At 42.2% G+C, this 27,303-nt stretch overlaps 1 protein-coding gene across 1 annotated transcript in view; it reads left to right on the forward strand.

Moving 5' to 3' along the window:
- Positions 1 to 26,613, forward strand: part of TXLNB (taxilin beta) — a 36,579-nt gene extending 9,966 nt beyond the window's left edge. The window contains exons 4-10 of the mRNA XM_063151425.1: positions 1,571 to 1,741; positions 7,300 to 7,494; positions 9,032 to 9,151; positions 14,121 to 14,195; positions 19,368 to 19,460; positions 20,582 to 20,677; positions 21,765 to 26,613. Coding sequence (XP_063007495.1) covers positions 1,571 to 1,741; positions 7,300 to 7,494; positions 9,032 to 9,151; positions 14,121 to 14,195; positions 19,368 to 19,460; positions 20,582 to 20,677; positions 21,765 to 22,574 — 1,560 coding nt within the window. The 3' untranslated portion in view covers positions 22,575 to 26,613. The remainder of the gene's footprint in view (positions 1 to 1,570; positions 1,742 to 7,299; positions 7,495 to 9,031; positions 9,152 to 14,120; positions 14,196 to 19,367; positions 19,461 to 20,581; positions 20,678 to 21,764) is intronic.
- Positions 26,614 to 27,303: the final 690 nt, after the last annotated feature.

The following is a 27,303-nucleotide window of genomic DNA, read 5'->3' on the forward strand; positions in this document are numbered from 1 at the left end:
TCTTACATTCTATCCCTCCACAAAGGGAAGGGGACAAAAACAAACTTATGAAGGAAAAAATCTCAGCCTTAATTACAGAAATTTCTTTTCCTACAGTACTAGAAAAATTATTTCAGCTAGTGCAGCTTGACTAGATGCAAAAGAAAGCCGGTATTGTGATCTACAGAAGCAAAAATAGACAATACATGTGTTAAAAGTTGGACATAAACTGTAAATATACTCCAAGCTGGTGGAGAGCATTGTTTTGTGGTACAATTAGCTGTGATTTGATTAATAATACATAGACCTCTCTACTGTAAGCATAAATTACTGAACATCTACAGAAAACACATGAAAGTGTAAAATATGATAATGTTGACTGTCTTGTTTGAGCTGCACATCATTCCCCAGTGCTCACAGATTTTCCCAGTCATACTGGGGCTAATTAGTACAATTGATACCATATTATTAGATAATGTAGTCCTAACAGCAACTGTTATTATTAAGGTTTGCATGTTTAAGCTCATGTGCTACTGTTTTTCAATCAGAAAACATCTGGATTTCAGAAATACCTTGCAATGTATGCACATCTGTGATACAGTGAGGAGGGTTATTGTGTGTTGGAACAGGAGATGAAATCATTAAAAGCTTCAGAGGTGAAAGACTTCTTTGACCTCACTGTTAGGGTGTTAATTTAGGGTACAGGAATTTTTTTCAAAACATCCAGTGATGGACACGCATCTAAAGAAATAACCAGACTGTGCAGGGGTTACTATTAGGAATTAAGTTGCTGGTCCTCTTTGCCCCCTCCAAATCCACCCTGCTCCCTACCAGCCTTCCAGGGAAGGCAGGAGTCATGCACCCACAGAACAGCAGTCTCCCAAGGGAACAGCAGGGACTGTCCCTGTTTCCTCCAGGAATTATATGGAGACAAAGAGCCTAAAAGACGTGTGTTTGGTGTGCCATGACCCACCCCCAGTGATGGCAGGACCTTCAGAAACTCAACTGACAGGAGCCTGGCAAGAGGAGGTGCCGCATTTTGGGAAACTCTTCTCTGAAGAGAATTCTTCTCCATCAGCAACAAAGCCCCCACATGAACAACATTCCTGGTCTCCAACTCCTCTTCTGTTGTTTTGTCCAGCAGGTTCCTGCATATTTAGGAAACTGCTTCTTTTTCAGGAAACTGAAAAATAAAATAGAATTAGCAACCACTGTATCACCTCATGATCTGGAGAAATCTCACCACATAAAGCACTACTGATTGCTCTAGTTCCAAATGTTGAAACAAAAAAAAAAAAAAATCACAGATGTCCTTCAAAGAAATTCAAACCAAAGAAGGAAGAGCTAAAATTGTTAAAAATTATGTTCACCCAACCGCAGTACAGTGCACTTGGGACTGTCGCAGCAAGCAGGCTTGGGAATCTCCAGGTTCTTCTCTCCTATCACATTAGTGCTGGTAAATACAAAAGATTTCCTAAGAGGTTAAAAAAGTTCGAAGACTTTCCCCAGAACAAAAGAACCTATTTTCTTTTCCATCCCACTTGTTTCATTTTAATCAATGTTTCCCTGTTTTAATCCCCGTTTTGCCCAGCTTGAAGAACATCGTGCTGAGCAGAAGAAGCTGAAGTACCTACAGAAGAGGCAGGCCCAGATCACCAAGGAGAAGGACCAGCTGCAGAGTGAGCACAGCCGAGCCATCCTCGCCCGCAGCAAGCTCGAGAGCCTGTGCCGGGAGCTCCAGAGGCACAACAAGAACCTCAAGGTGAGCGGGAGCCTGAGCACAGTACCCAGCAGGGAGGGAAAGGTGATGTTGACACCTTGCCATCTCCCTCTAGTACCAAATCAAAGGCACTTTTGCATCTGCACATGCAATAATAATAATTATATATACACTCTGACCTTGAGGTCCGTTTACACCAAGATCTCTTTGTTTCTCATTTGGAAATATCCCAGCACTTTTGGACACTGGGTTTGCCCACACTGGCTCTAAGACTTCCTTGCATTACTAGGGAGCTTAGTGCAGAGAAGAGCAGTGGGACTAACAGACCATGTCCCTCAGAGTGCAGATGCAAATGCACGTGCATGGACAGAACCACAGGAACACCAGCTTTGCTCCAGTGGACTCACAGGAGGCTGGTGGGTGCTTTCATGTAATTCAAGCACTTGGACTTTTCAAGTGATTTGTGAGGATCAGTCATTCAGGACATTTGTCTAAAGACACAAAACATCAAGACAGGAAGAATGCCAACATTATTTGTGGAAGTTGTTTGGATTACCAGAATCAGTTAAAAGAGAAAATTTTTAGGAATGTCAAAATGCTGGGATCCATACACCATGTCTGCCAATTGCTTGGTGCATCACGCCATTTAAATGTGAAATTTATAATATGATTATTCTCCCAGAAAAAAAAGTATGTTCAAGAAGAATATTTCTGTTGTGATCATCCTTTTTTTTCTGAGTGCATGTTAGTGATAGTGTTGGTATTAGTATACAAAAAGCCTCTGCTTTGATCTATTCAAGCCCTTTCTTTATGGGGATATAGTTATGTATAGAATTACACATAGGAATTGTCAGCAGCAAGAATTCCATCTGATACAACCTCTATTACTGGTAATGCATTTTCATTCACTTCCACCGGCTCAGGAGTTGGCCTTCAGGGTCTTGCTCTGACTTTCCTTGTGTCTGGTAAGAATACAGCTGGGAGAGGGAATAGTCACTCATACACTCAAACTAGTGTGTGCCCTAGTAGAAGGATAAAAGCAGTTTAACACATAGGGAAGCTAGAAGCAAATCTCTCTGTGCTCAGTTATAGTCGCAAAGAACTGCTAGTGAAAATTAAATTTGTGCCTGTCATTTGTTGTAGACCTGAGCCATTCCTCAGTATTGATCCACAGTGATTTACCAGGCCACCTGTGGGTAAAATCTTTCAAAAGAAATACGAGCCAGTTTTAAAGTGAATTAAGGATACAGTGCTTTGCATAGCCTTAACGGATGTTCCTAAGCAAATCGTATCAGTGGAACAAATCAGTGAAGACTGGGGCATTGAGAAAAACTAATTCTATTTGAAAAACATATTTGGAACAAATTTGTTGAATTCCTCATACAGTTTCACAGCTACTTTATGCTTATTAATCTTCCTACTAGAAAGCATGATTTTTTCATTCTCTTTGTATACAAATACCTCTTTGCACATTTCATCTTTACAATTAGGAAAGTCTCTTTTCAACATTTTTTTACCTGTTGGACTGCTTTACTTTGTGACTAGGTTCTCTAAATAAAGCTATCAATTTCAGGCTCATTTCTTATTTTTATTGTGTATCTTTGGCAGGTGAGCCAGGGAATATGCCTGAGGTGATCTGGTATTAGGAAGAAGTGTTTGTATTTTCATCACTTCTTTCTAAGAATTTTGAGATCTTTTAAGAAACCCAGAATACTATCTTTCCTCAGGTTCCCATGCTATCAGCGTAGAAAAAAACCCAAAATTAAATAAGACAGTAAGACAAAATACACTTGCAGAATGCATAAGAAGTAAAGTAATAAAAAAAAACATTTGTTATCTTTATCCAGTTTTGTCTCTCTAAGAATTTTAGCATAGTTCTTGGAATATTTGCCATTATGCTTTAGCTCCTAGATATCTGTGAATGTCCAGAAACTCATGTTCTATTTATTTAAATGAGTGCAATTTTCTTTCACTCATGACTGTAATGAGAGGGCTCAGAACCAGAAAATCTATCAAACTGTATTTTTAAAATCTTATGCTTAAATATTTTTATTTTGGTTTTGGCAGGACAGAGATTCATAACTTTTAGTGCTTGGGATTAGCAGTTTGATTATGTTTCAAAACGTGGAAAATAGAAGCTAGGAGGCTGTGTCATTTCAATAGCAAAGGAGAAAGCTGGCCTGCCCAGATCAGAAACCCCCTCTGACTTGCCATGTGGTACATTATATGCACATCATGTCATGTAAATGTCATCTTCACTCATCTGGTGTGTGGAATTCCCATTAACTGCACATCCGTGCAGCCAAGTGGTGATGAATATGTATTCAATGCAGAGCTGCATTGAAAATCCACAGGGCAGATCAGAGAAAGAAAATTTCTGCTTAGTATTGGATACCAGCCTCAAATTTTCACTTACATATAGTCCAGCTACTCTGATTATTTCCTTGCAGTTACACAGATGTTTAACTCTCCCTCCAAGAAAAGCAGAATAAAGGTTTGTGAAATAGTGGAATGTGTTCCCACTGCAATAAAGAGCAGCTCTGCTGAGAGCAACAGCAACTCATTTCTCTGCATGGAGTTCATGTTCTGCCAATTATCTGACAGTTTGGTAGCTACTTAGCATCTTGTAGTGACATGAACATCTCAGGTCCCTCATCCTCCCTGCCACCAGGCATTAAGCAATGACTTTCATAGAAATGTCACAAAAGTCAACAGCTTTTGCTATGGGCTCAGCTCCAAACTGGCTCAGACCGTGGTGCCTGGGAATAAAGAGCACAGTTCATTGAAAAAAGGATTCCTCACTCATATCATCTTGGCTGATACGGCTTCAGCAGACCAACAGTGCCCCAGAGAGGCATGAGAACAACTCCAGTATCAATCACACTCTTCTGTTCACAAATGATCTCACATTCCTGCGCTAAATCCCAAACTGCAAAATATCCTGTCTTAATTTTAACAAGGTTTTACATTCTTACATTCTTGGCAGCAAAACATGAGAGCAAAAGCAGTATTGCACTAGGACAAGAACATATGTTTGAAAGGGTAAACAGGGAGTGCAAAGGTTCAGAAAGGGCAGAGAAAAGAGAACTAGAGTTTCTGTCTGGTCTCTGGTCAGTGCTTTAGCCACACTGTTGTCCTTCTGCTCAGCTCAGGATTACCTTCCCTTTAATCTGTGACTGGGATCTCAAGGATTTAACAAATGAGGGCCTCTGAGGAGCTCCCCAGGACACACACCAGCCCCCATCCCCCAGCAAATATCCTTCTCAAGTATATTTTTCTCCAAAGCAGAACAGATACAGAGAAATCCTGCATCCTGCAAATAAATGCTTGCTGGCTCAGTGTCTTTAACCATGAATCTTTGTATTGTCTCTGTGCTTTGTATTGTATCATTTTTCTACCCCAGAGGAGCAGGAAATAAGATCTTCTGAGTAACACATATGCAGAGGGTTGGTTTTTTTACATTTTCATGATTGGTAGTCTCAGGATGTCTCCTTTCACCTTGTAACAGAACTGTTTGGTGTGACATATGAGCAATCCACATTTTTTGGTTTATATTCATATAGACTTATTACTCTGGAGAGCTTTAAATCACAGCAGTGACATGTTATAAGGCTACCTGCATTAGAACAATAAAGTGTTTTTGAGGAAGGATGTTTTGAAGCCACAGAGAGACAACTTCAGACATGCAAGTTCAATTTCTCACTCTGACTTCTGGAAGTGAAGCACCTTCCCTCTTCTGCCTGCTCAGGGCTGCACCTATGTAATGGAGAACTAAAAGACATGAGGAGTTTTTTAAACAGTTTATCAGAGATAAAACAGAATTCTAACTTAATTAAAACTACCTAGGAATTCAAGTCAAATTTGGAAAAAGTTTCAAATAAAAATAAAAAGGATGACATTGTTTGTAAACATGCCCTATCAAAAGAAAATTAGATGTTTCCTTTTGGGAATGCTAAATCAATAGATCTAAAACATCTTTTGAGCAGCATTTTTAACTCTGCTTTGGAAGGTCATTCTTCTGCTAAAAGGATTGAACCAAAAAATATCTACAAACAGCTCTATTGCTGGTTAAGCAAAATGTTTCAAAATAATTCTCACCAACTGAGAGAAAAAAAAATTGGAGAGCTTCTCTTTCATCTTGACGCAAATTTTCTGTATGTTTCATTTCTAAGCCAGGTACTGAACCAGGATCCAACCCCCAGGTCATTTGCCCAGTTCCACATGAAATTTTTCCTTCCTATTAGTAGAGAGAGTCCTTCTGGGTTCACACTTTGTATTACTCTTTATGAATACACACACAGGTTCTTGGGTGAACTGCAGAGCACAGCAGGGCTCTGTGCACCAGGGTATTTTTAATTTCTGTGCACCAGGGTATTATTAATGGCTCCATTGCTTTCCTCCCATCATCCAAGGTGTTGGCATCCCTATTGCTCCCTGGACAGCAAAAGGACAAACATGCCCTACCTTGAACAGCAGCTGTCCTAGATCAAGCTCGTGCTGTGCATGCTAAGCAGAAATGGGGTCATTTGGTATTCACTTTACTTTATGAGCAGGGCCCAAATCAACGCCTGCTATGTCACATTCATGATACAAATTATACCTTATTAGAGTCAGCCAAGGCTTTATTCAAATATATTTATAGAAAATATCCATATGCAGTGTTACCAGAGATTTTTATGCAAATTACTATGATAGTTGAAACCTTATTAGAGTATGCCATTTGCATTCTGTGGAGGGAGTTTTCAGCGTGGTCCTGGCCTGATTTGTAAATACAGCAGACATGGTCTAGCAACTCTATATCAGGATTACCTTCCCCAGAAGGGCAGACTGCCCTGGAAGAAAATGAGGAAGGAATAAAAATAGTCTGTATTACTGGATCCAAAGCAATGAATCCAGATTCTTTCTGCATTGCCTTTTATATAAACAAATCTAAAACAGAAGTTCAATAATAGGGAAACAAATTAAATCTGAATGTCTGCTTTAATTCTGTAGGAAACAACTTAAAAGCTTTCCTTGAATTCACTAGCTAGTAAATTAGTGCAAATATTTATGTCAGTTAAAAAATTAGGGAAGGAAAATTGGGAGGGGATTGGAAGGGATTCTTCAGCAAGTGATGGATTTCTCTTAAAAATTTAAATCCCAAAGGCCGTGACTTTGATATGAAGATTCCTTGTTAAATCGAGGCATTGTAAAAGGTGATTTTTTAATTCAGTCAAAGAGAATTTCAATAAAAGAGCTTTCAACTGTTTCCACTAAATATCTTTTTCTAAAGAAGAAGGTGTGATGCAGTATCGTGAATCAAGACATGCATGTATGTCCTCTCCTTCAGGCTTGCTTTGACCTGAAGCTCTGCTCTACATCCATCTTTATAAATGCAAATTCTTAGTTCCCTAATTTTTTTCAAGGCCGCTGTGTAATTGGCTCTGTAAATTTAGAATCTTGCCTAATGCTGGAGCAGATGAAAGCAAGAAAATCTCCAAAGAGGAATGCAAACACGTATAATCCTTCAAAGAGAAACCTTATGCTACTCTGAAACAGTATTTTTTGGGAGCTGCTTATTATGCCTCTCACTTACTGTGTTCTCTCCCATTTAACAACAGGAGGAAACAATCCAGCGGGCACGGGAGGAAGATGAGAAGAGGAAAGAAATAACTAATCACTTCCAGGGCACGCTGAGTGAAATCCAGGCTCAGATCGAGCAGCAGAGTGAGAGGAACATGAAGCTCTGCCAGGAGAACACGGAGCTGGCCGAGAAGCTGAAGAGCATCATTGACCAGTACGAGCTGCGGGAAGAGGTGAGCGGTGCCCCGGCCGCTGCCGGGGATGGCAGCACGCTGTCCGGCTGTCCCGGGGGACCAGGAAGCGCTGCCGGCAGCCTGGCCATCGTTCGGCTGTCTCACGGGGTGGCCCCCATGTGCTTTGCCCTCCGAGCAGGGCCGGGCCTGCAGCAAGGCCTCTGCGGTGTGGGGCTGCGCGGGACAGCGCCCCGCCCGTGGAGCCGCGGCTGCCTTGCTGTGAGGGAGAGGGCTGAGGAGCCAGAGGTGCCAGCTGTCTGCTGAGCTGCCCCAGCCCCGTCACAGCTCCCCCAGACCCCTGGGGACCTCCCCCAGCATCCCTTTCCTCCTCCCCACTAAGCTCCCTCTGGGTACACCCCAGCTCCCTTTCCTTTAGCAGCGTGTTCTGCAGTGTCAACAAAGATATTTTGTTCCCTCCAGAAGCAGGTTGCTGAGAAGGGCTCTGATGTAAACTATTTGACCCTTTCCCAAAAGCAGAAAATTAGGATGACAGATGAAGGAGACCCTTTGAATTTAAATAGATTGGTTTTTTTTTTAATTTTGACGCCAGAAAAAAATCCTCCAGTAAAATCCCAAACTACCTTTTTTTTTTCATATTTTATGACAAACATCAACAAATATCACAATGGGTCTTTTTATAGTTTCTAAATACATTTACTGTGAGCCTCAGTGCAATCAGACAACATTATCATACTGAATAAAACATAAGTTATCTATCTTTACAATCTGGAATGACTGATACAATACCTGCTTTTCCAAATCTGTTGAATCATGTATGAATTTCTATACTGAATGAAGGAAATGTACACTCCTCTCTTGTGGTGTCTATGAGAAGAAAATGTAAACCAGAGGGACACACGCAGAATAATTGCTCCTATGAATTTTATCTAAGTGAATGAAGAGTGAAGAAGGCTATCAGCAACATTTATCTCCTGAAAGTCACCATGGAGGCAGACAATTTACAGGCTGGAGGAGGCCTCTGGTTTGTTTGGTCTTATCTCCAGATCCCCACTCATGTCCTGTCACCCAGGCCCTCCATTGCGCAGGTGTGTCCAGACCAAAGGGGATGTGCTGGGCTTGTATTTACTCAGAGGCTGTCATGGGCTGTGCACATGCTCCCAGTACTGCAGGTGCAAGGTGTCTACACCATCATCCACACTGTGGCCATTTAACAGCTAAAAAAAGTGTGTCCTCAGCACTTTTATTATTGGTGAGCAATTATTTGATCTTCAGTCATACTAGATTGTACTGATCACTGCATATGTAGACCATAGAACTGGCAAAGATGCTAAGGCTTTTTTTTTTCATATAATAAATCAAAATTGATAATGTACACCAGCTTCTCTTCCCATGTTAATTCTGGCACAGTTTATTCTTATCACAGCTGTAACGTTTCAGTAATTGCAATAGGAGTGTCTTCTTGTTTTGCAATGATTTTGTCTTTTAAGTGTTCCAGTAAATACAGTACATGTATAAGCATGAAGGTCTGTGTAGATAATTAAACCTGCACATTCAGCAGATTTTTTTTTTTTTACAGCACCTTGACAAAATATTTAAGCACAGAGAACTTCAACAGAAACTGGTGGATGCCAAGTTGGAACAGTCTCAGGAAATGATGAAGGAAGCCGAGGAGCGACACCAGAAAGAGAAGGAATATGTATGTGCCTATCCTTCTAATTTGTCTGTCTTTCATCTAGCTTTAGGCCAAAACAAGCCCTGCATGCTATTTCACGAATATATTCAGGTCCAATCTGGGGTACAGTAGCAGAGAAGTTTTTATAGCTACCATCAGTGCTCAATGCAAAGGAACAGCCTCTGAAAGGCTGCTTTCTTTGTAATTTACAGTTTTAGAGGCACACTACAGAGCAGTGGGTTAGAGCCCAGACTGTTTCAGCTAAATCACTGTCACTGTGCAGTTGGTCCATGGTGATGTTGTGTCAGGTGATGCCATTGGTTTCCATTTGTCTCTGGTACTTGATACTGCATCTCCCCCCACAATATGAATGCACGCAGCTAAACCATCAGAGAGGAGACCAAGAACGTGGGATTGAAGTGAAATGGCTGAAGGCTGCTATTCCCCCAGGTTCCAGGCTCCCCAGGCATGCTGCTATGGATCCACTTTTGCCATGGAGGAATCCACAGGAGGCACTTGCTCTTACAAAGCCTCCCCTTCACTGCTTCCCTCCTTATACTGGTTTGCCAGTGCCTCTGTCAGGCAGGGTCTGGATCTGTTTAGCAGCTTTGTCTGCTCTGTCTCCCTTTCTGGAGGCAAGGACATCTCTAGCAGGGGGACAAGGAAAAGTAGGAGACATGTCCTCTGCAGGCACAGCGGGGATGGAAGGAGGACACTCCTCCATCTGTAGTCTGACACATTTGTGACTCAATCTGACTAAAATTAATTTTCTCAGACTGCCTGGTATTTTCACAGCAATCCTCACATCCACAAAGGATCAGAGTTCAATGCAGGCACGTGGTCCCTCTTCTCAGTGGAGGCAGCAGCTCTCAGAGGGAGTGACAGGTTCTCATCAGCTGCAAGAAAGCTTTAGTTTTCACCAGTCCTCCAGCTAACTCAGGAGCAGCATGAGAGATTTCTATAGAGAGAACATTTATCCCTTCCCCATATCTGGAAACAGATATATTAGCACAAGCATGGCTTTAATGGGTATCTTAAAATACTCAAAATAGATGAAAATATGGGGCTCTAAGACTTGTTGTTAGAGCCCAAAGGAAACACAGCATACACCTCTTACCAAAAACAGCCCATAAGAGCATTTTTCCTCTTTCTCTGAACTTATCTCTCAGCTGGAACACCCACTCCTGCTCAGGTTTACTCCCTGCTAAAGAGTGAGGATAAAAATGAGCTGGGGCTTCTCGCTGCAAATCTGCATATCACTGCATGACTATCTGTAGTCTAGCTGACTTATTCTCCTTCACTCTGAAACCCACATAAAGCCAAACCCCAAAATTTCATTCATGACCATCGATTCTTGGCAGATTTAAACTCCAAAAATCTCCAGATGTCCAAGAAATCACTTACAATGGCAAAGCAAATATGGGCTTACTTTACTGAAGTCACTGGGAGTTCTGCTAATGAGTACCAGATTTCAAATACTGAGGGGGAAAAAACCCTCAGAACAGGAGATATAAAAGACCAAGCATTGGCTCTGTGGGAAACTGGCATATACAGCCTTGTGTCAAAGAGCTTTCATGCTGCACCTCTCAGAACATGAATTTTAGGGCTGCTTGTCATCTGTGACTGTCCCTGTTTTAGCCAAAACTTCTTTGCATGTATTATCCAGAACTGGTATGCACAGATTTTGTATTTTCATTTCTTTTAAAGCACTGAAAGTCATCACTGTCTACAATTGGGAGTGGAAGATTTTCTTTTGGGCTTTGCTGTGTGCAAAAATTAACAGGTTTGAAAACAAGCTACAAAACCTTTACGCAGTGGGTGTATAATGGTATGCACAGTGTACAAAGAATATTTTTCCCATTGTCCAAATGAATTCTTAAAAATCCTGTCCCTGAGGGAGGCTGGTGATGTGGGGCTAACATCACCTCCAAGCAAGGTAGATTTAGCTGCAGAAATGAAGGCCAAAAGCCATGCAATGAGTCAAGGCTTAATTAGGCATGTCACGATGCATCACGGGCAGCCCAGCACCAGAGAGCTGGCCTACACTCGGCTCGCACCTCCATCCTATTGATGTGCTCTTAGTCCCACCCACCCAGCCATTGTGCTAGTGTCTGTGGGAGTAATGTATATACATGTATGTGTGAAACCAAGGTGCCTTTGATGGAGTTCCCTCACTTAGCTGTAACTCTCTCCAGCTCAGTAATGTGCAAAGTTAGAACAGCTTTCAGAATGTTTCTCTCCATAGAATTTTCTCATCCCTGTGCATGACCTTTGCTGCAGGATTTTGCAAGTGTTCTTAAATGAAAATTATTGTATGCTTTTATCTATCTGATCACTCTTTGAAGGCTCACTTTGATGCCTTCCCATGCACTTCTTCCATGTGGGAATCTTTGCCCCTGTGCAAAACTTCTTTACCTCAGACAATGAGAGGTGTTCCCTCTTGCAGGGCGTGTGCACCTCAGAAGGAGGTCATCTCATTGCTTGCACAGTTCACTCTACACATTCACCAAAGAATGCAATTCCCTGTTGAAGCAGCTAGTGGTTCCTAATGTGTGGTTTTCACAAAGGGACAGTTTGACCTAAGGATGCTATTTTATCACCATCCCACAACTGGTCAGCATGACATAATTGGAATTTACAGAGTCTGACAGCAAAAAGAGAAGTTTAATTTTCACTAAACCAGCCCCTGTGACTGTCTGGGCCTCCAGCAGCTACCATAGCTCTAATAATAGAGTGTAGCATCACCACCCTTCACTAAAGTGCTGCTCTGTAAACATCACATGCAATATTTATTCGTTTCTTAATACTTCAGCCTCCTTGTTACCACTTCACAGTCTATTAATAAATGTATCAGTTCTGATTCATTTTCTCCCAGCCTGGTGTTTGCAGATGACCTCAGGCTGCATAAGAACATGTGCTAATTTGAGCAAACCTCTCTGTGGCTTCCAATACAGAAGACTTTATTAACGCTTGGATTTTTGTTGACTGCAGAAGTTATGTGGGTCAATAAGAAAGAGGGATTTCATTAAGAGGCAAAAGAAGCAACTTTTCTTTGCCTTCTCTGTCCATCTGTTGTGCTGTGGCTGAAGACATGGTGCAGGAGGTGGGACCTTTTCATTATTCCAGTGACATTGGGTATGGAGGTAACCCCAGCTGAGATTGAAGCAATTCAGATAAAAGTCCAGTCCTTGAAAGTAATGACTGGCCTAGGGACTGAGTAGCTCTGAAGGTTTTTGAAGCACATTTCATTAAATCATTCAAGCCCTATAAATTCTAAAAGACACTCTAAAAATTAGATATCAAAGAAAGGTGAAATTTAAAACTCCAAATTTCATCCAGACTTTTAAAAAATTTATTTCATTTTTTGTACATGAAAAGCATACCCTCTTCTGAGAAAATAAATGCACAAACTGATGCTCATTTAACCCATGCCAACTCTTTTTACTGGCCAGGGCTTATACTATTTGAAATTTTAATCAACAAGACCTGAATTAAAGAACTTGATTTATCTCCATGGAATCAAATTAAATTCTCAAAATAAATATTGAGGCAGATATAAAATAAGTACAACACAATTTCTTCATAATTGAGCTGTAAAACATTCTTGTCTAGGAAACTTTAGATGTTAAAAATTCAGTGGGTCCAAATTAAAGGGCTGAATTGATGAAATATTTTTCTAGAGCCAATATACAAATGTTTATATATGCAGCAAATCTAATTCAGATAGTCTCTGTGCCACAAACAGCTGGAGACCGTCAGCATTTTAGGGTTCATCTTCAGCTCTTTTACCAGGTGGTATTTGCATAGTTTACATGTGTTATTTCCAATAAAATGGTTAGAATAAAAGTTTTTACTGGGGATCAAATACATTTTCAGCATGTGCTTCTACTTGCCTTTCACTTCCAGTATAAGATCCCCTGACATACACAGTCCTTTTAATTATCAATATATTTTCAGAGCCCAGCTGTGCTATTTTAAATACAATTTACAGTACAATTTAAGTTCAATTTAGTCCAACAGAGCAAAATCCTGTGGTAAAATAACTTCTTTATGTCTCATTTCTCAAGCTATCATTAGCATTCATTTTCTAAAATATATTTGGCCTGACTAATAAAACACTTTATAAATGTTTGGTAGACGACAGGGACATTTCTTTAACACCCTGGTAAATGTTTCCTGCTTTTAGATTAAACCATTTGCTGAAATATTACTGTGTACTTTGGAAGTGCTGACTCAGAACTGTAGCCAGGAAAGGTCTCTGCAAACCTCATTCCTATGGTTCGTTCAGCCTTGACCAATCCTCCACCTGTTTTATCTGCAGCCTGCAGATCAGAATGTGATTTTGCCAAGCACCTTGGAGTAGGGAAGCACACCTTCCCAGGAGAAGCCAGGGAAGAAATTGCAGTCAAGCTCCTCCTGGGCTGCCTACTTAACCTGAGACATTTATCACCCTGAGCTGGAATTCTCCGCTTGCCAGGGCAAACAGAGCCCAAAGATAACAGACAGCAGTAAATGTATGACATTTGCTATGCACTGGATTGCTGAAAACTCCCAGATTTTTTGATGCAGGTCTGACTGTGACCATCCCCACATAGTAACTCAGGGTCGTTAATGTGACAGGAAATTTGCCATTCACTGACAGCAGGAATTTGGCTGGAGCTGTGCTGAAATGAATGTGCCAGAAAGTACCATAACCATTCTCTAGAAGTCTGGTGAAGATGTGGTTAAATACTGCACTTTTTATAGCCCACTGTACTGCACACTTAATTCCAAGTAGGTTTTGAACTCCTATTCAATATGCCTTTGGAATGCAAATAGCCTGTCCCATGTCTCAGGATAACAGTAAATAGTCTGCCTTACCTAACTGCTCTAACTGTATTCACCTGAAAGTTAGGCCACTCCTTATCACAGTAACATGAGGAGCTGGAGCATGAGGATTTCCAACTGATAATCTAGGGACCTAACAATTTTTTCTCTGTTGCCCAAAACACAGCTCCTGAACCAAGCTGCAGAATGGAAGCTCCAGGCCAAAATGTTAAAGGAGCAAGAGACTGTCCTGCAGGCACAGGTGACGTAGGAGAGGTGATTGCATGGTGTGCCTTTGTTTGCCAGTTTTTAACCCATGAGGCACATCCCAGGTAAAGTATCCAAACTGCTTTCTGTGTATTCCTTCTAGCCTCATTCTACATCTCATAGACTATTGCAAAGGAAGCAGGTTATTTTCGAGCCAACTGTAAGGTAATGCCCACACTGCAAATCATACTCTGACATGTGGGTTGTTTAGTCTAAAGAAGAGAAGAGGCCCTTTTTGCAAATTTTTGGTATAAAAGAGGCTTACAAAGATGGAGAGAGATTTTTTGCCAGGGCATGTGATAGGACAAAAGGTAACAGTTTTAAAGTGAAAGAGGAGAGACTTCTTTTACATATGAGGAATAAATGCTTTGCTGTGGGATGGTGGGACACTGGAAAAGGTTGCCCACAGAGAAGTTGTGGATGCCCTGTGCCTGGTAGTGTTCAAGACTGGCTGGATGGGGTTTGAAGTAACCTGGTCAGTGGGAAGTGTCCCTGCCTAAGGCAGAAGGATTGGACTAGCTGATCTTTAAAGGTTCCTTCTGACTCTAATAATTCTAAAGTGCTGATTTATGAGTATTTACAGCGCTCAACCACAGAACAATGTGTGTGCCTTGATTATTCACCATAACTACCCTTCAGGCAGGTCACTCTTACAGCAAAGCACTGGAGTACATACACATCAGGAAACAAGTTTACCAAACTGGAGCTGCTGTGCCCATATGCTTTTCTGAACTGGGGTGCAAAGGCAGCATTTTAATTAAATTTAATAGGAATTCTGTCTACTAAGGGCTTATAGAGAGGGGTCTCTAGGATTTCAGTGCTTAACTGTAATTTGAAACTTTCAATAAAATAAAATTACTTGCCAAAATTACGCCAGGAGTCAAGCTGGAGTGAAAGGCAGTAAAACCAAGCCATAGGCAGAATATGGGAGCAATTTGGGAGCAATGCAATAATCACCTTGAATATTCAAGTGAGGCCTTGAATCAATGAGTGAGAACACTAGATGACACCAGAAAGAGAGAGTATCAGTAAATTTTTCTAGATTTAAGAAACAATTACATAGATTCTTTGACCTGTCTGTGAGAAAGATTTCCCCAAGCAGAACCTTGAGGGGGGTGCTGTCAGTCTGTCAGTCCCTCTTGCAGCTGCCCATCTCCTCTTCCATCAGAAGTGCCGCCCAGCCCTTGCTCACAGTTAATCATACAGGCAAGTTGTCCCAGCTTTTTCTTTGCAGATGATCTAATTGCTGCCTCTTGAGACCTCAATAAATTTCAGTGTTAAACTGATAACCTGGACACCTGCTAAAAGGGGTTTAATTTTTAGTGTGTTTTTTCAGAGGCTGAGATAAGCCAGTGGCACACCAAAGAACATCATATAAACTGCTGCTGACAATAGTTTGACAGGTTCTGCAATGAAACCTCCAAGGCCTCCAACTGAGTCTGTCCTGTCTGCAAACCTGCTCCCAATTTTCTCAGAGTGGTTTTAACTAAACTTTTATGATCAACCAGAAGAAAAAAATTATGCAGGCAGACCTCGGTAGCCATCTTAATGAAGCTGGAGTTATTGATAAAAAAATAGAATACTTGAAAGAGAAAAGGTGTTTTTAGAAAACACCAGTCAAGTCTGTGAAAGCATTGAGAATACATGTGCTCCTCCCAGGCTTGTGCAGACAAAAATTTTATTTGCTTCCTGAAATGAAATATGCAGTTAAGTGTGTTGCTCAAGTGTGAGAGCTCTGTCACTTACATACCAGCCTTCATTTGGAATTACCAGGGATAATAACATTATTAATATTATTTTAAAAATTTTTTATTATTTCCAGTATGGTAGCACCAAAGGACCTCCCTCATGGGCCAGATGCTGTAATGCAAGGTGTTGTGCAAGTGCAGAACAGAAAGAGCATAAAGGGCTCATTGACACAAACAACACAAAGCAATAAACAGATATTATGTCCATCCCTGGAAGTGTTCTAGGAGAGGTTGGATGTGCCTTTGAGCAACCTGGTCTAGTGGAAGGTGTCCCTGCCAGTCTTTGGGGTCCCTTCTAACACAAGTCTTTCTATGATTCTGTGATTAACAGAGGAACTGCTGCATGGAAATTTTTGAGAAGATGTTGGGTCAGTGAGACAGGGAGAAGCCATAATACAACCTTCACAGTGAGATATCACTCTGCTTCAGAGGAGGTGATGAACACCCACTTCTTCCTTGAGCTGGAAGGAACTGGGGACATCATATTCATGCCAGCCGGTCTCTGGATGGCCAATGTGGCAGTGACAGCCAAATCTGGGACTCCAAATGGTGACAGGGGTCTGGCACCAGCTGAGGAGGCACACCCAAACTGTGGTGGTGCTTCCCAGGATGCTGCATGCTCTCCCCAGGCATGATGCTTAGGCAGACTATTTTAGCTTCACGCATTGAAACCAAATAAAAAGATAGAAGCTGGCCAAGACCTTTAATGTTTGGTAGCCAGCACAGGGCAACCACTAAACCATGGCAACCAAGAAGAACACAACAAGGCCAAAGAGGTGTCCCCATGGTAGCACCCTCTCAGCATGGCAGTGCTGAGGAGCCCCCACTTCCCACAGCCTTGCACTCACAGCAGTGCTGCCTCTGTCCTCCCTTCCCACACAGTACTGCTGGATGCAGCAAGGCAATCCTCGTCTCCCTGATCTTGGAGCACAAGTGCATGGTCCCAGTGAGTGACATCTCTCACAGCCTGTTCCCAGCCACTGTGAAAACATTCATTTATTATTCAGTTTAAATTGCAGATGCTATTCTTAGTGCTGTGGTGCTCCTCAGGGACCCCGCTGAGGTCACAGCTTGCCCTGTGCAAATGGGAAATGTTTTTGACCTAATTAAACAATTCGCAAAAATTGGAAGGAAAAGCAGAGACAGAATTGAGGTGAGCTTTCTTAAAACAGATCTGGGCTAGGAGGCTCAGTTCGCTGACTCCCACCTCTGCTCCATCACCTGGCTTTGGGAAGCTCAGGCATTTCTCTTTAGAGCTGTGACATCTCTTCCAAATGTCAACATTCCACTACTACACCCGGTAGCAGTGTCCCACCTAGGCTGTGGAACTTGGGCTGCTAAAACAAATCCCTCTGAGTTTTTGTTTGTGCCTAGGTCACAGCTCTGGCTACAGCCTTGTATAAACACAAACATGCAAGCTTCATGTCAGCTAGCTCTGACAGTGGCACCACGGAGTGCTCTGTATGGGTTAACATCCCGCATCTTCACCCAGCTCGGTGGGGAAGGGCTGCAGCCTGTGCCCTCCTCTCAGCCTCCCAGGCCCTTCCAGCCCAGGTTATACCTGCTTGGAGCCCTGCTTTTGTGGCTGTGGCAAGGGGCACCATAGCATAACAACCACCTAGAACAAGCATGATACATAACATAACTGTACTCGATGTCAAAGTCAGAATGAAACCCACCCCACTATTAGCAACGTTTCCTAAATCTTCTTTCCCTCAGTGACTTCACAGAAGTATCAGGGGTGAGTTGCCTACACCCCCTCTACACTAAAGAAAATTTCCTAGGTAATCCATTTTCCAGCTCTCTGCTGGTATGGAGAAAGAAGGAAACCTGCTTCCACCCACTGGAATACTGCAGGCTGCTCTTGACCCTCCCAGAGCTCTGCAGCCACCCTGCCTCAGCCACCACATGTGACACCATGTGACACTTTTCCTAAGAGCTGCCAGGGTGGACAGATGAAATGTCTGATGACCTAAATATTTCTAGGGATGTTCTGGCACCAGAAGGAATGGAACAAGCTGGAGCTGGTCTTCTTTTCCAAAAGGAAAAAAAACAGCAAACAAACAAACAGACAAACAAACAAACAAACAAACAAAAACCAACAAAAAAAAAAAGTACAACAACAAAAACCAAACCATGCAGGAAAAGCTGAAAATGAGAAAATCTTACAGAAACACTAAACTCAGATCTTTAGAACATTTGTTCCTCCAAAACCATCTGATGATTTTAGATACAAAAAATTGTAATAATGAAAAAATACAGCCACAGATAAACTTAGACATGGCCAGGTATAAACTGATAGCAAAATATGGAGCCCTGGTAGTCTGAAATGCTGGCACACTGCAAGAGAATTTTATTCTGCTCTGCTCCTCAGAGTGAAGTGAAACTGGCAAAAGAGGCTGGCTGGGGATGGCTTGCTCTGTCTTTGCTGGCCTTGCCTACAGCTGCAGTCCAAAACAGAGCTGACAAGGTCTCAGCTGGCTCAAGCTGTGGTGCAGGGATGCATCCTGAAGGAATCCAGTGCAGATTCACAGCAGTGTGAAAGTGAAGGGTGGGCTTTGTTTGCATGCCAGTTAACACAGAAAGTGAGCAGTGACACTCCTCTCCAACAGGGGAGTGCAGTGAAGCACATCAAGCACTGCCTGTGCAGCTCCTGGCCAAGCCTGAGCCACCAGGTGGAAAGATGGAAGAAGGGAAACCACGACTGCAGCGTGGTGTGGGGATGCCTCTCCCCCAGCTCACTTGGACATCCAAAGCATCCTAGCCAGGGCAGCACCCAGGTCCCAGCCTGGCTGGAAGAGTGCTCAGAGAAATCCCCAAGGCAGGTGAACAGCCAGGCAGCCACGCAGTATTGACCTCCTCTGCCAGGGCTGAAACCCCCAGGTTAAAGCTGGGAGTTGGTGACATCTGTGAGGTGAAGCAAGGCTTGGAGCTCAGGCACAGCTCTGCTCATGCTGGCTCTCACCTTGAGTTAATCACACTGAATGGTCCTGCACAGCATCAGTGCTTGGACCAGCTCAGGTTAGTCCTTGCCCATGGAGATGGGCCAGGGATCAAAGCAAGGGGAATGTTTTCACAAATCTTGATATCTACAGAATTACTTTTCTTCTGGACACCCTGTATAGGGATACCACAGCTGCAACATTCAGGAGAGGAGGGCATCCATAACTCCAAAGTCTTTTTAAAATCACTTGCCTGACTCTTTCTATTCTTACTCATCTTTCTGCAATGGAGGAATCATAATAGTTTGCAACCATAAAAAGTTGCAAAGAGTTTCTGTGCTTTTATGGTCTCCAAACAGAAACTAATTTCCATGCCCAAAAATAATATTTATTTTATTATCTTCTACCAAAGTAGAAGTTTGCCATCCTGGATGTATTGAAATTAGTGAGGTTTTTTTTCTCTCTCTGTTAATACAGATCACTCTCTACTCTGAAAGATTTGAAGAATTTCAGAAAACCTTGGCCAAAAGCAATGAAGTGTTTGCCACATTCAAACAGGAGATGGAAAAAGTGAGTAGGAGCTCATGCCTGAACTCTGTAATTGATACGTTCCTTTTAGATTTTGATATTTCTCACTCTAATAATTCTACCTGAGATGGGACCATCTCTGCACATTTTGAAGAATATTTTCATCAACATTCAAATAAGATTTAGGACACACTCAGCCACGACTGACAGCAGGTTGGATTTCAGCTTTGCAAGCTGAACAGCAGAAAGGAGAGTAGAAAACTCCATTTCAGCTAAAACTGAAAGTGCCTGGAAGAATAAATATTTTATTTAAAATACACTGTGGTGGTTGGGTACAGATCCCTGAGACATACCAGAGGGGGAGTCTGGAGCCACATTTATCAGACCATGTTCCCAGGAGTGCATAGAACCTTCTGGGTGACTGACACTGGTACAGACAGTTTGACATAGGCTACATAACTTTTACTAGAGTGTGTAGGCAGAGCTGAAGCCCACCAACCCCTTTACACCATGTGGAAACCATCCAAGAGACTGTTTCCTTGCAGCTGGGGTTCTTATTTCCTGTAATGAATGGGAGTTAAAAACCAAACACATCTGCATATTGTACATATTTGTAATAAAAAATGTTCTGCTCTGCCACCAAGGCTCAAAATCCTCATGCCCTGATCCAGGCAGCACCTAATAATTCTTCACAGAGAGTCCTGCCTGCACAAAATCATCAGGAAAAATGGTGCTATTTAGCTAGTGGTGTGTTCTGGGGGTAGTATAGAGGGGTGAGTCGTCCAGGGGGAATTTCCCTGGCCTTGAGGGCTCAGAAGAGCCCCTCTTTAACTTCCCAGCAGTCTAACACTGTAGTCTGGTAAAGAGACAAACAGAATCCACCAAATTCTTTGCCTTTTGTTTTTGTGGTAGTTTGTATGCTGGAAGTTGGCTATAATCAACTGGTCCTATTGTTGGGACTACAGACTAGAGGCTGAAAGTGATATAGCAGCTACTTCAAATGAAATCCATCCCTCAACATAAATTATTACTTAGCACAGACACTACAGCTGCTGGTAGCAGAGCTCTGAGCAGGGCCAAAGACTTGAATAAAGGGGCTGCCCTAATTTCATCTTTAGCTTGGAATTTCTGTTGTGATGTAGCTTTTCTTCCTAATTCTGTAGATGACAAAGAAAATGAAGAAGTTAGAAAAAGATACTGCTACATGGAAATCCAGGTTTGAGAACTGTAACAGAGCATTACTGGACATGATTGAAGAGGTGAGCAGTCTTTCCCATCTCAAGATGCATCCTTTTCCCCACGTAAAACTTTAATTAGGAGATGAGATAATCCCAGAAATCAGTAAAAAAATTCTTCTTGAATCTAAGGGTCTTTCTTTCAAGCTACCTTGATAATTGGATGTCTTTAGAGAAAAAGACAATCCCAGCTGGTAGTGCTTTTAGATTGTGCAGGCATCCACTACATCCATGAGAAACTGAATTATGTAACTCTGAATTTTAAGTGCTCTAAAAATGGGTGATTCTCAATGCTCTCCCATACAAGCAAATTGGCATTAGTTCACTTCATGCTACTTTCTGCATAAGAGCATCCACCCAGGGAATTAACGTGTTCTAGCTAATGAACTTTAAAATCATGCCTTTCATGAACTTCCTGTGTAGTCAGACTCTAAGAGTCAAAAGCAAGTACTGTGTCTCTCCATACTTTTAAATGTGCTGTCCCAGGGGCATTGCAAAGGAAGTTCATAAGCACATTGGAACTCATTCAAAGAAGATAAGAGGCTGCCTGAAGTTTCACCCCAAATATAAATTGAACTGAGACCAGCTCTTTCTGGTTAGCTTTGTAGCTCTGTGCTATTGCTATTTCTATTTTTATGGATTTCTGTATCTCTTGTTTCCTCACTGGGTGTAGAAAATGTTCCAATTCAGGATGCTCTTACAGAGCCCAGAAACAAGATAAACAAATAAAAAAAAATGCAGCTCATTTGCTTCCAAATTCACACCCACACCAACCAAAAGTCTAAGCAGGCTTTGGGTTGCTTGTCTGCATGGACATCCACTATACTTTTCCATTTTTCCAGAGCATCAGCAGGTACTCCTGCAAATATATTTGAGTGAAATTGATCTGAATATGTATCCAGAATGTTAATACATTGTAGTTACAGGGATGAATTTCCTCTTGAATCTTTGGTCCAAAACACCATAGTTATTGAAGAGCAGTTGGTGAAAGCCAGCCACCTGGCAGCATCCTCTGAAGGCTGCTCAAATAATTTCCTAATTGCCAGTTCCACTAATGAATTGTATGCACTCGAACTGAGCCTGTACCTTTGCCTGATGTCTTTGACTACAGAAAGCCATGAGGTCCAAGGAATATGAGTGCTTTGTGCTGAAAATCCAGAGACTAGAGAACCTCTGCCGTGCTCTGCAGGAAGAGAGAAATGAATTGTACAAAAAAATAAAGCAAGCACAGTTCCCAGAAGAGGTGAATGGAAATGGCATCTTAGAAGAAGAAGAAGAAGATGATGAAGAAGATGATACTAAAACAACACCTTCCCCCTCTGAGCGGGAGAGCATTGAGCTGCATGAGAGTGACAAGAGGATGCTGAAGCAGCTGGCTGAAGCTTTCAGGGTGTCCCACAGGGCAGAGGAGTCCCTCCCAAGCAACAGCAGCAATCCAGAGCCCTGTGACACTCAAACATGTAATGCCATCCTGGTGCCAGAACCTCCTGCTCCTCTCACTCCTCATTCAGAGGCTGGGAAAACCTGTGAGCAGCCCAGCACGAGCACACCAGCACCCACTGAACACACAGCAGCATCCACTGAAAGTATGACAGTGCCCACTGAGAATGGGTCAAAGCCCACCAAAAGCACGCCCTCCCTTCCAGACAGGGTGCCAACACCCACAGAAAGTGTGCCAGTGCCTCCTGAGAGTGTGCTTGTCCCCACTGGGAACATGCCAATGCCCACTGAAAGCATGCCAGCAACCCCTGAAAACGTGCCAACCCCCGCACAAAGCACACCCGTCTCCCTTGGGAATATGCCAGTACCCATTCAGGGCCCTCCAAAAGCTGCAGAATGTGTGGATGGCCCAGCAGATAGATCTGTCCAGGGGCAGTCTGGGAAGCAAACAGGGGACACAGACATGGAAGCAGTGGATTGAAGACACCATGTGCCCAGGCTTGTCTTCTGCAAACCAGAGCTCTGCTTTGTCCTCTAAATTGATACTTTTTTTTTTTTTTAAGAAACAAAAATTGTTTCGTAAAACACACTCATGTATTTGTATGCAAATGTAATGCACTTCTCTTTGCTACCACTATCCAGTAATAATGGGTCTGCAAATTTTGCAGTCCTTCATCTGCTTGAAGTATAATACTTTCTTAATGACATGGAAATACAATGAAATCACAGGATCTCTTTTTCCCAGGCATGATGAGTCATCTCATTCAGGAAAATAATTTTAGTGTTGCACTTCCATGTTTCAAAAAACAATGCAATTCTCATGCATATATTTAAAGACTCATAATTAATTTTATCTATTTATTTTGATATTGCATAAAAGGTGGCCTACTTGGACACACTATGATTTTAATAAATGAGGTGAAAGGAATCTGTAATTACAAAGTAAAATACTGAAACCATAAATGTGGTCAGCCATATCCAAGGAGTGGTGCAACAGCCAGAGGTGAATTTTTGGGCAAGGAAATCACCACTCAGCACTGTAACCTAAACACCCACAAACTTTCAGCCTTACCTTCCATTGATCTTTTCTGCTCAGTCTTCTAGAATAGGTTTTGTTTTCAACAGAACTACAGGGAAAGGGAAAAGATCTTTTCTAGATTCACATAAAATAATTGAAAACAGCAATTTCCAAATTGATGGCAATTTCCAAGGTAGGCAGTCACAATTCTTTTTCTACATCCACCAGAAAATTGCTACATTATCATACTATTTGGAATCACAAGGCCAGCAGTGGGGATCATGCCTGTTTCCAACACACGAATAAGGTGAGAAGATGAGAAGCTGGTTGCAGACCCCAGTTTCTAGGCAAGGAGCAGAAAGCAGAGTGGAAGGTACCAGGATGTATTCCAGAAGAAGAGAGATGAATAATCCTGAGATCGTGCTTCTGGATGGTGCTGTCGCTCCCAGTTACAGCCACATGAACCACAGCTTCCTCCTGGCACTGCTGCATGGGCCAGTGCTCCCAGGAGAAGGATGAGGACTCGCCTGTCACCCCAGTCTGGAGGCAGAGCACAAGTCAATAAGCCAGAAGCAAAGAAGAACCAGGAAAGCAGGAATCCCTCTCACAGATACCTCCAGGGGCTGGCTACATCCCCATCCCCTTTCTTGTCTAACCGGCTCTTCCCACCTGCCTGCCAACAGCCATTGCTTAACAATGCAGCCACCTTGTCTGAAACTGGTTTGTTCTGGTGCCAAGAACAGCCATGAAGGAAGGAGGCAAGGGAGGATACCTACCCAGGCAGCTCTACAGACTCAAGCAAGGAGACTAAGTAGGCTTTTTAGAAGGTTGAAATGTCCCCCCAGGAATGTCCCCCAGGATTATTTTAACATTCTGTAAGCCCAAGTAGGCTTAAAGACGGTTAAAATAATCCTGGGGGACATTCTTTGTTTCTCATCTCTTTCCTCTGAATTCCACCCAGGCCTTTCAGAGCCTTAGCTGGACAGCTTAAGAATTTGAAAAGGGCAATTAAGCAAGATGTTTAGAGGTTGGAAAGAGAAATCTTACAATCAAAGAAACCCATGTTTATAGACAAATCCCGAGAAGACCCCAAAGACAAAGCAACTTGTTCAAGCCAAAGTTGAAACACAGGTGAACCAAAAGAAAAGACATCACCTTTGACACAGTCTGGGAAACAGTGGCCACAGAGTCCTTCCAGCATGCCACCCTCCAAAAATGGGGTTTGAATCTCTGCTTACTGCCAACATGGCCCATACCCTGGTTAAATATGTCTGTGAACTGCTTGGTTACAGAGCTGACCCTGGGAGTTTACAGAGCACAAACTGCAAATGTGTCTTTGGATATGGCCTGTAGCTATCATTACTACAGTTTTCAATTGTGAATGCCTTATGTTAGATAACAAGACCTACAGGATTTATCTCATGTCTTTAATCATGTGAAAGTAGATAATTTGAGTCTTAGTTATCTTAAGCTCCTTTTATAAACAGTGGAGAAGGAAAAGCATCTTTTGAGGACAAGTTATCCCATGATAAGACTGGCATCCAAGTCAGAAGGAATTACTTTCTCTCTGAAGATGATCTTTCTCTTCAGATGCTAGAGCCAGCCTAAGACAACTAATTTAAATTTAATATGTCTATTGTTAGGTATCTAAATTAGGCAACATGAATTCCATCAAATATTCAGATTCAAAGCCCTAAGTGAATGGCCATCTCTGAAAACCAAGCCAGTTATGTGCCTGTGAAAACATTAATGTATAACAAATCTGTATCCTAAGATAAACAGTTATACTCACCTGATAAACTTATTTTTAGTTTCCATTGACTTAAGTTGGTAGAAATATAGTTTCTGTTACAAGTTTTGTTTGTTATCAGGGTGACTTTTAAAATTAATGCAATTCATATACTTGTTAATGTGTTGGGGGTTTTAATTCTTGATCTTGTTTGATTCTGTTGCCATTTTAGTAACCACCTGCATGAAACAAACTCCTTTTTCTTTAAATATGCCCTTATTTTTCTTCAAATAGCCTTCAGATGTTGATGTTTTCTTATACATTCGAATATTTAATGCAATAATAATGGCCTTACAACTTTAGGTTGGTTCCATTTTACATAATCATTATGGTCACATCTTTAATTATGTAATTCATGTCTCATACCTTCCAGCTTCAGCAAGCAGGGAGACAAGAATCCTGCAGATAAAAACTTCCTACATAGTTATGATTTATTCTTACAGCATCATTCCTCATGAATAAATACACAGCCTTCTGGGAAAATTACTCCCACTCTCTTCCACCTTCCTCATTTTTGCCCTTGAAATTCTAACATTGCAAAATTCTAATACTCAAATACTTGCAGCTCCTATTACTATGAGTTTATCTCACATACCTGTTGCTTCTCTTCTTTTCTCATGTACCAACTGTATTTTATCCCAGCAGTTTCCTCCTCATTTTCAGTATGTATATGCACACATACAATACTGAAAGCACAGAAGAGTGACCTCCATAGCTTTAAGTTTCAGGATTTGGCTTCATGTGTTTACAAGAGATGAGAATTGCAGGGAAAATTCTGGCTGATCCCAGGCTCCATGGAGTATTTAGTCAAACTATGGAGATGGTTTATGTAATCTCATGGCCTGTAGAGCTGTGGAAAGCTAGAGTACCCTCATTAGAAGTGGAAAATCTGTAAAATTTAACCAAGCACCTCTTTATCATCCACTGCATCAGACCAGAAGATTAAATCACCATCACAGATTTCTGTGTGCTAACCTGGATTCTCTCATTCTTCTTCAACATTAATTCCTGGCCTCCCTTGCTCTTTTCTTCCACTGGTACCCAATATAAAACTGACTATGCACAGTATCCTAGTGAAAAGCCTTTGGGATGGCAGTCTGCACAACAGCTCTGCTGCTCTTCCTCAGGTGCCTCTGCACTCAAGGCACAGAAGCCCACGCTTCTGTGGGCTTTACACTCATTTGGAGGCAGCAAGTGGCAGTGAGACGCACCTCCCCAGTGTCCATTGTCATCATCATTATTCTAATCTGGCAGTGTCATCAGTCCTGGTGTGTTCTGTGGTTGCCTCCCTCAGTCTTGCTTTTATTTCACACAGTTTTTCCCTTATCTCCAGGCACAGATTTGGGGGAGAGGAGAGGTGGTGATGGCAGCTATTTCTTCCTTACTAAGAAGCAACAGCTTTTTTAAAATCAGCATCTGCTGACATTCATTTGGTTTCTGGAATTTCTGTTTTCTCAGGTTAGGTGGTCCAGGTACCCTATGGCTGACACTGGAAAGTTTCAGCCCTCACATTGCCAGCTAGTTCAGGTTCTGAAAAACAAAGTTGCAGGCTGAACACACCTCCAGTGTCACAGCCAATCCCACACAGAAATGAACCTTAAGTCGCAAGTGTCAAGTGCTGCTAGTCATTATGCTATCTCTTCCCATGTGTTCCACACCAATTTCCAGAGAAATAAAAATAAAATGCCATCTCTGGCAGAAATTTGAGTTACATCTTGTCCCCCGTGCCCCCATTCAAGGCATCACTCCCACTCGGATGCTGCACCCGCTGCCCTCACCAGCGTGCATGGCTGCATTTGAATTGGGTCACTCAAACAATTCAGGTTAAAAATACACCACCACAATCACCAAGAAGAGCTAATTTTAACTCAGATCATTGCAGTGATCCCACTGGGTTTTTGTTCTGATGGTATCTAGGGAAACATGACCTCAATTATGGTCACCATAATTGCTAATTGAACTCCACCCATCCTTTGCTCATAAAGGAATCCACACTTTTGGATGTTAACTCTGGAGGATCATGTTGTTCTCAGAGTTAATGGTAGCCTTTCCATTGACTATTTTAACAGACATATCCAGGAGCAAATACAGAATTTGGAAAGTTGCATTTTAAATCTCAGTCTGACCACCACACAAAAGACAGGGAAGAACAATGTCCAACGCACATCAGTAACAACCAGCTGCAGCCTTTGGAACGGTGTGTTACATCTTCTGCACACAAAGAAAGCTCTCACACTCCCATACAGACACCCTGGCTTCTCAAACAGGAGAACAGGTCAAGTGCCAGCAGCAGGGTGATCACTCAAACTTCAGGGATCATGTCTCGGGTCCCAGTTGCTGTGGTAGAGGCTAATTGGCAAAATGACTCAGCAATACGCATGCATTGAGTTTCTCCTTCTCTCT

The sequence above is a fragment of the Melospiza melodia genome, chromosome 3 (assembly GCF_035770615.1).
Source record: "Melospiza melodia melodia isolate bMelMel2 chromosome 3, bMelMel2.pri, whole genome shotgun sequence".
NCBI classification, from domain to species: Eukaryota; Metazoa; Chordata; class Aves; order Passeriformes; family Passerellidae; genus Melospiza; species Melospiza melodia.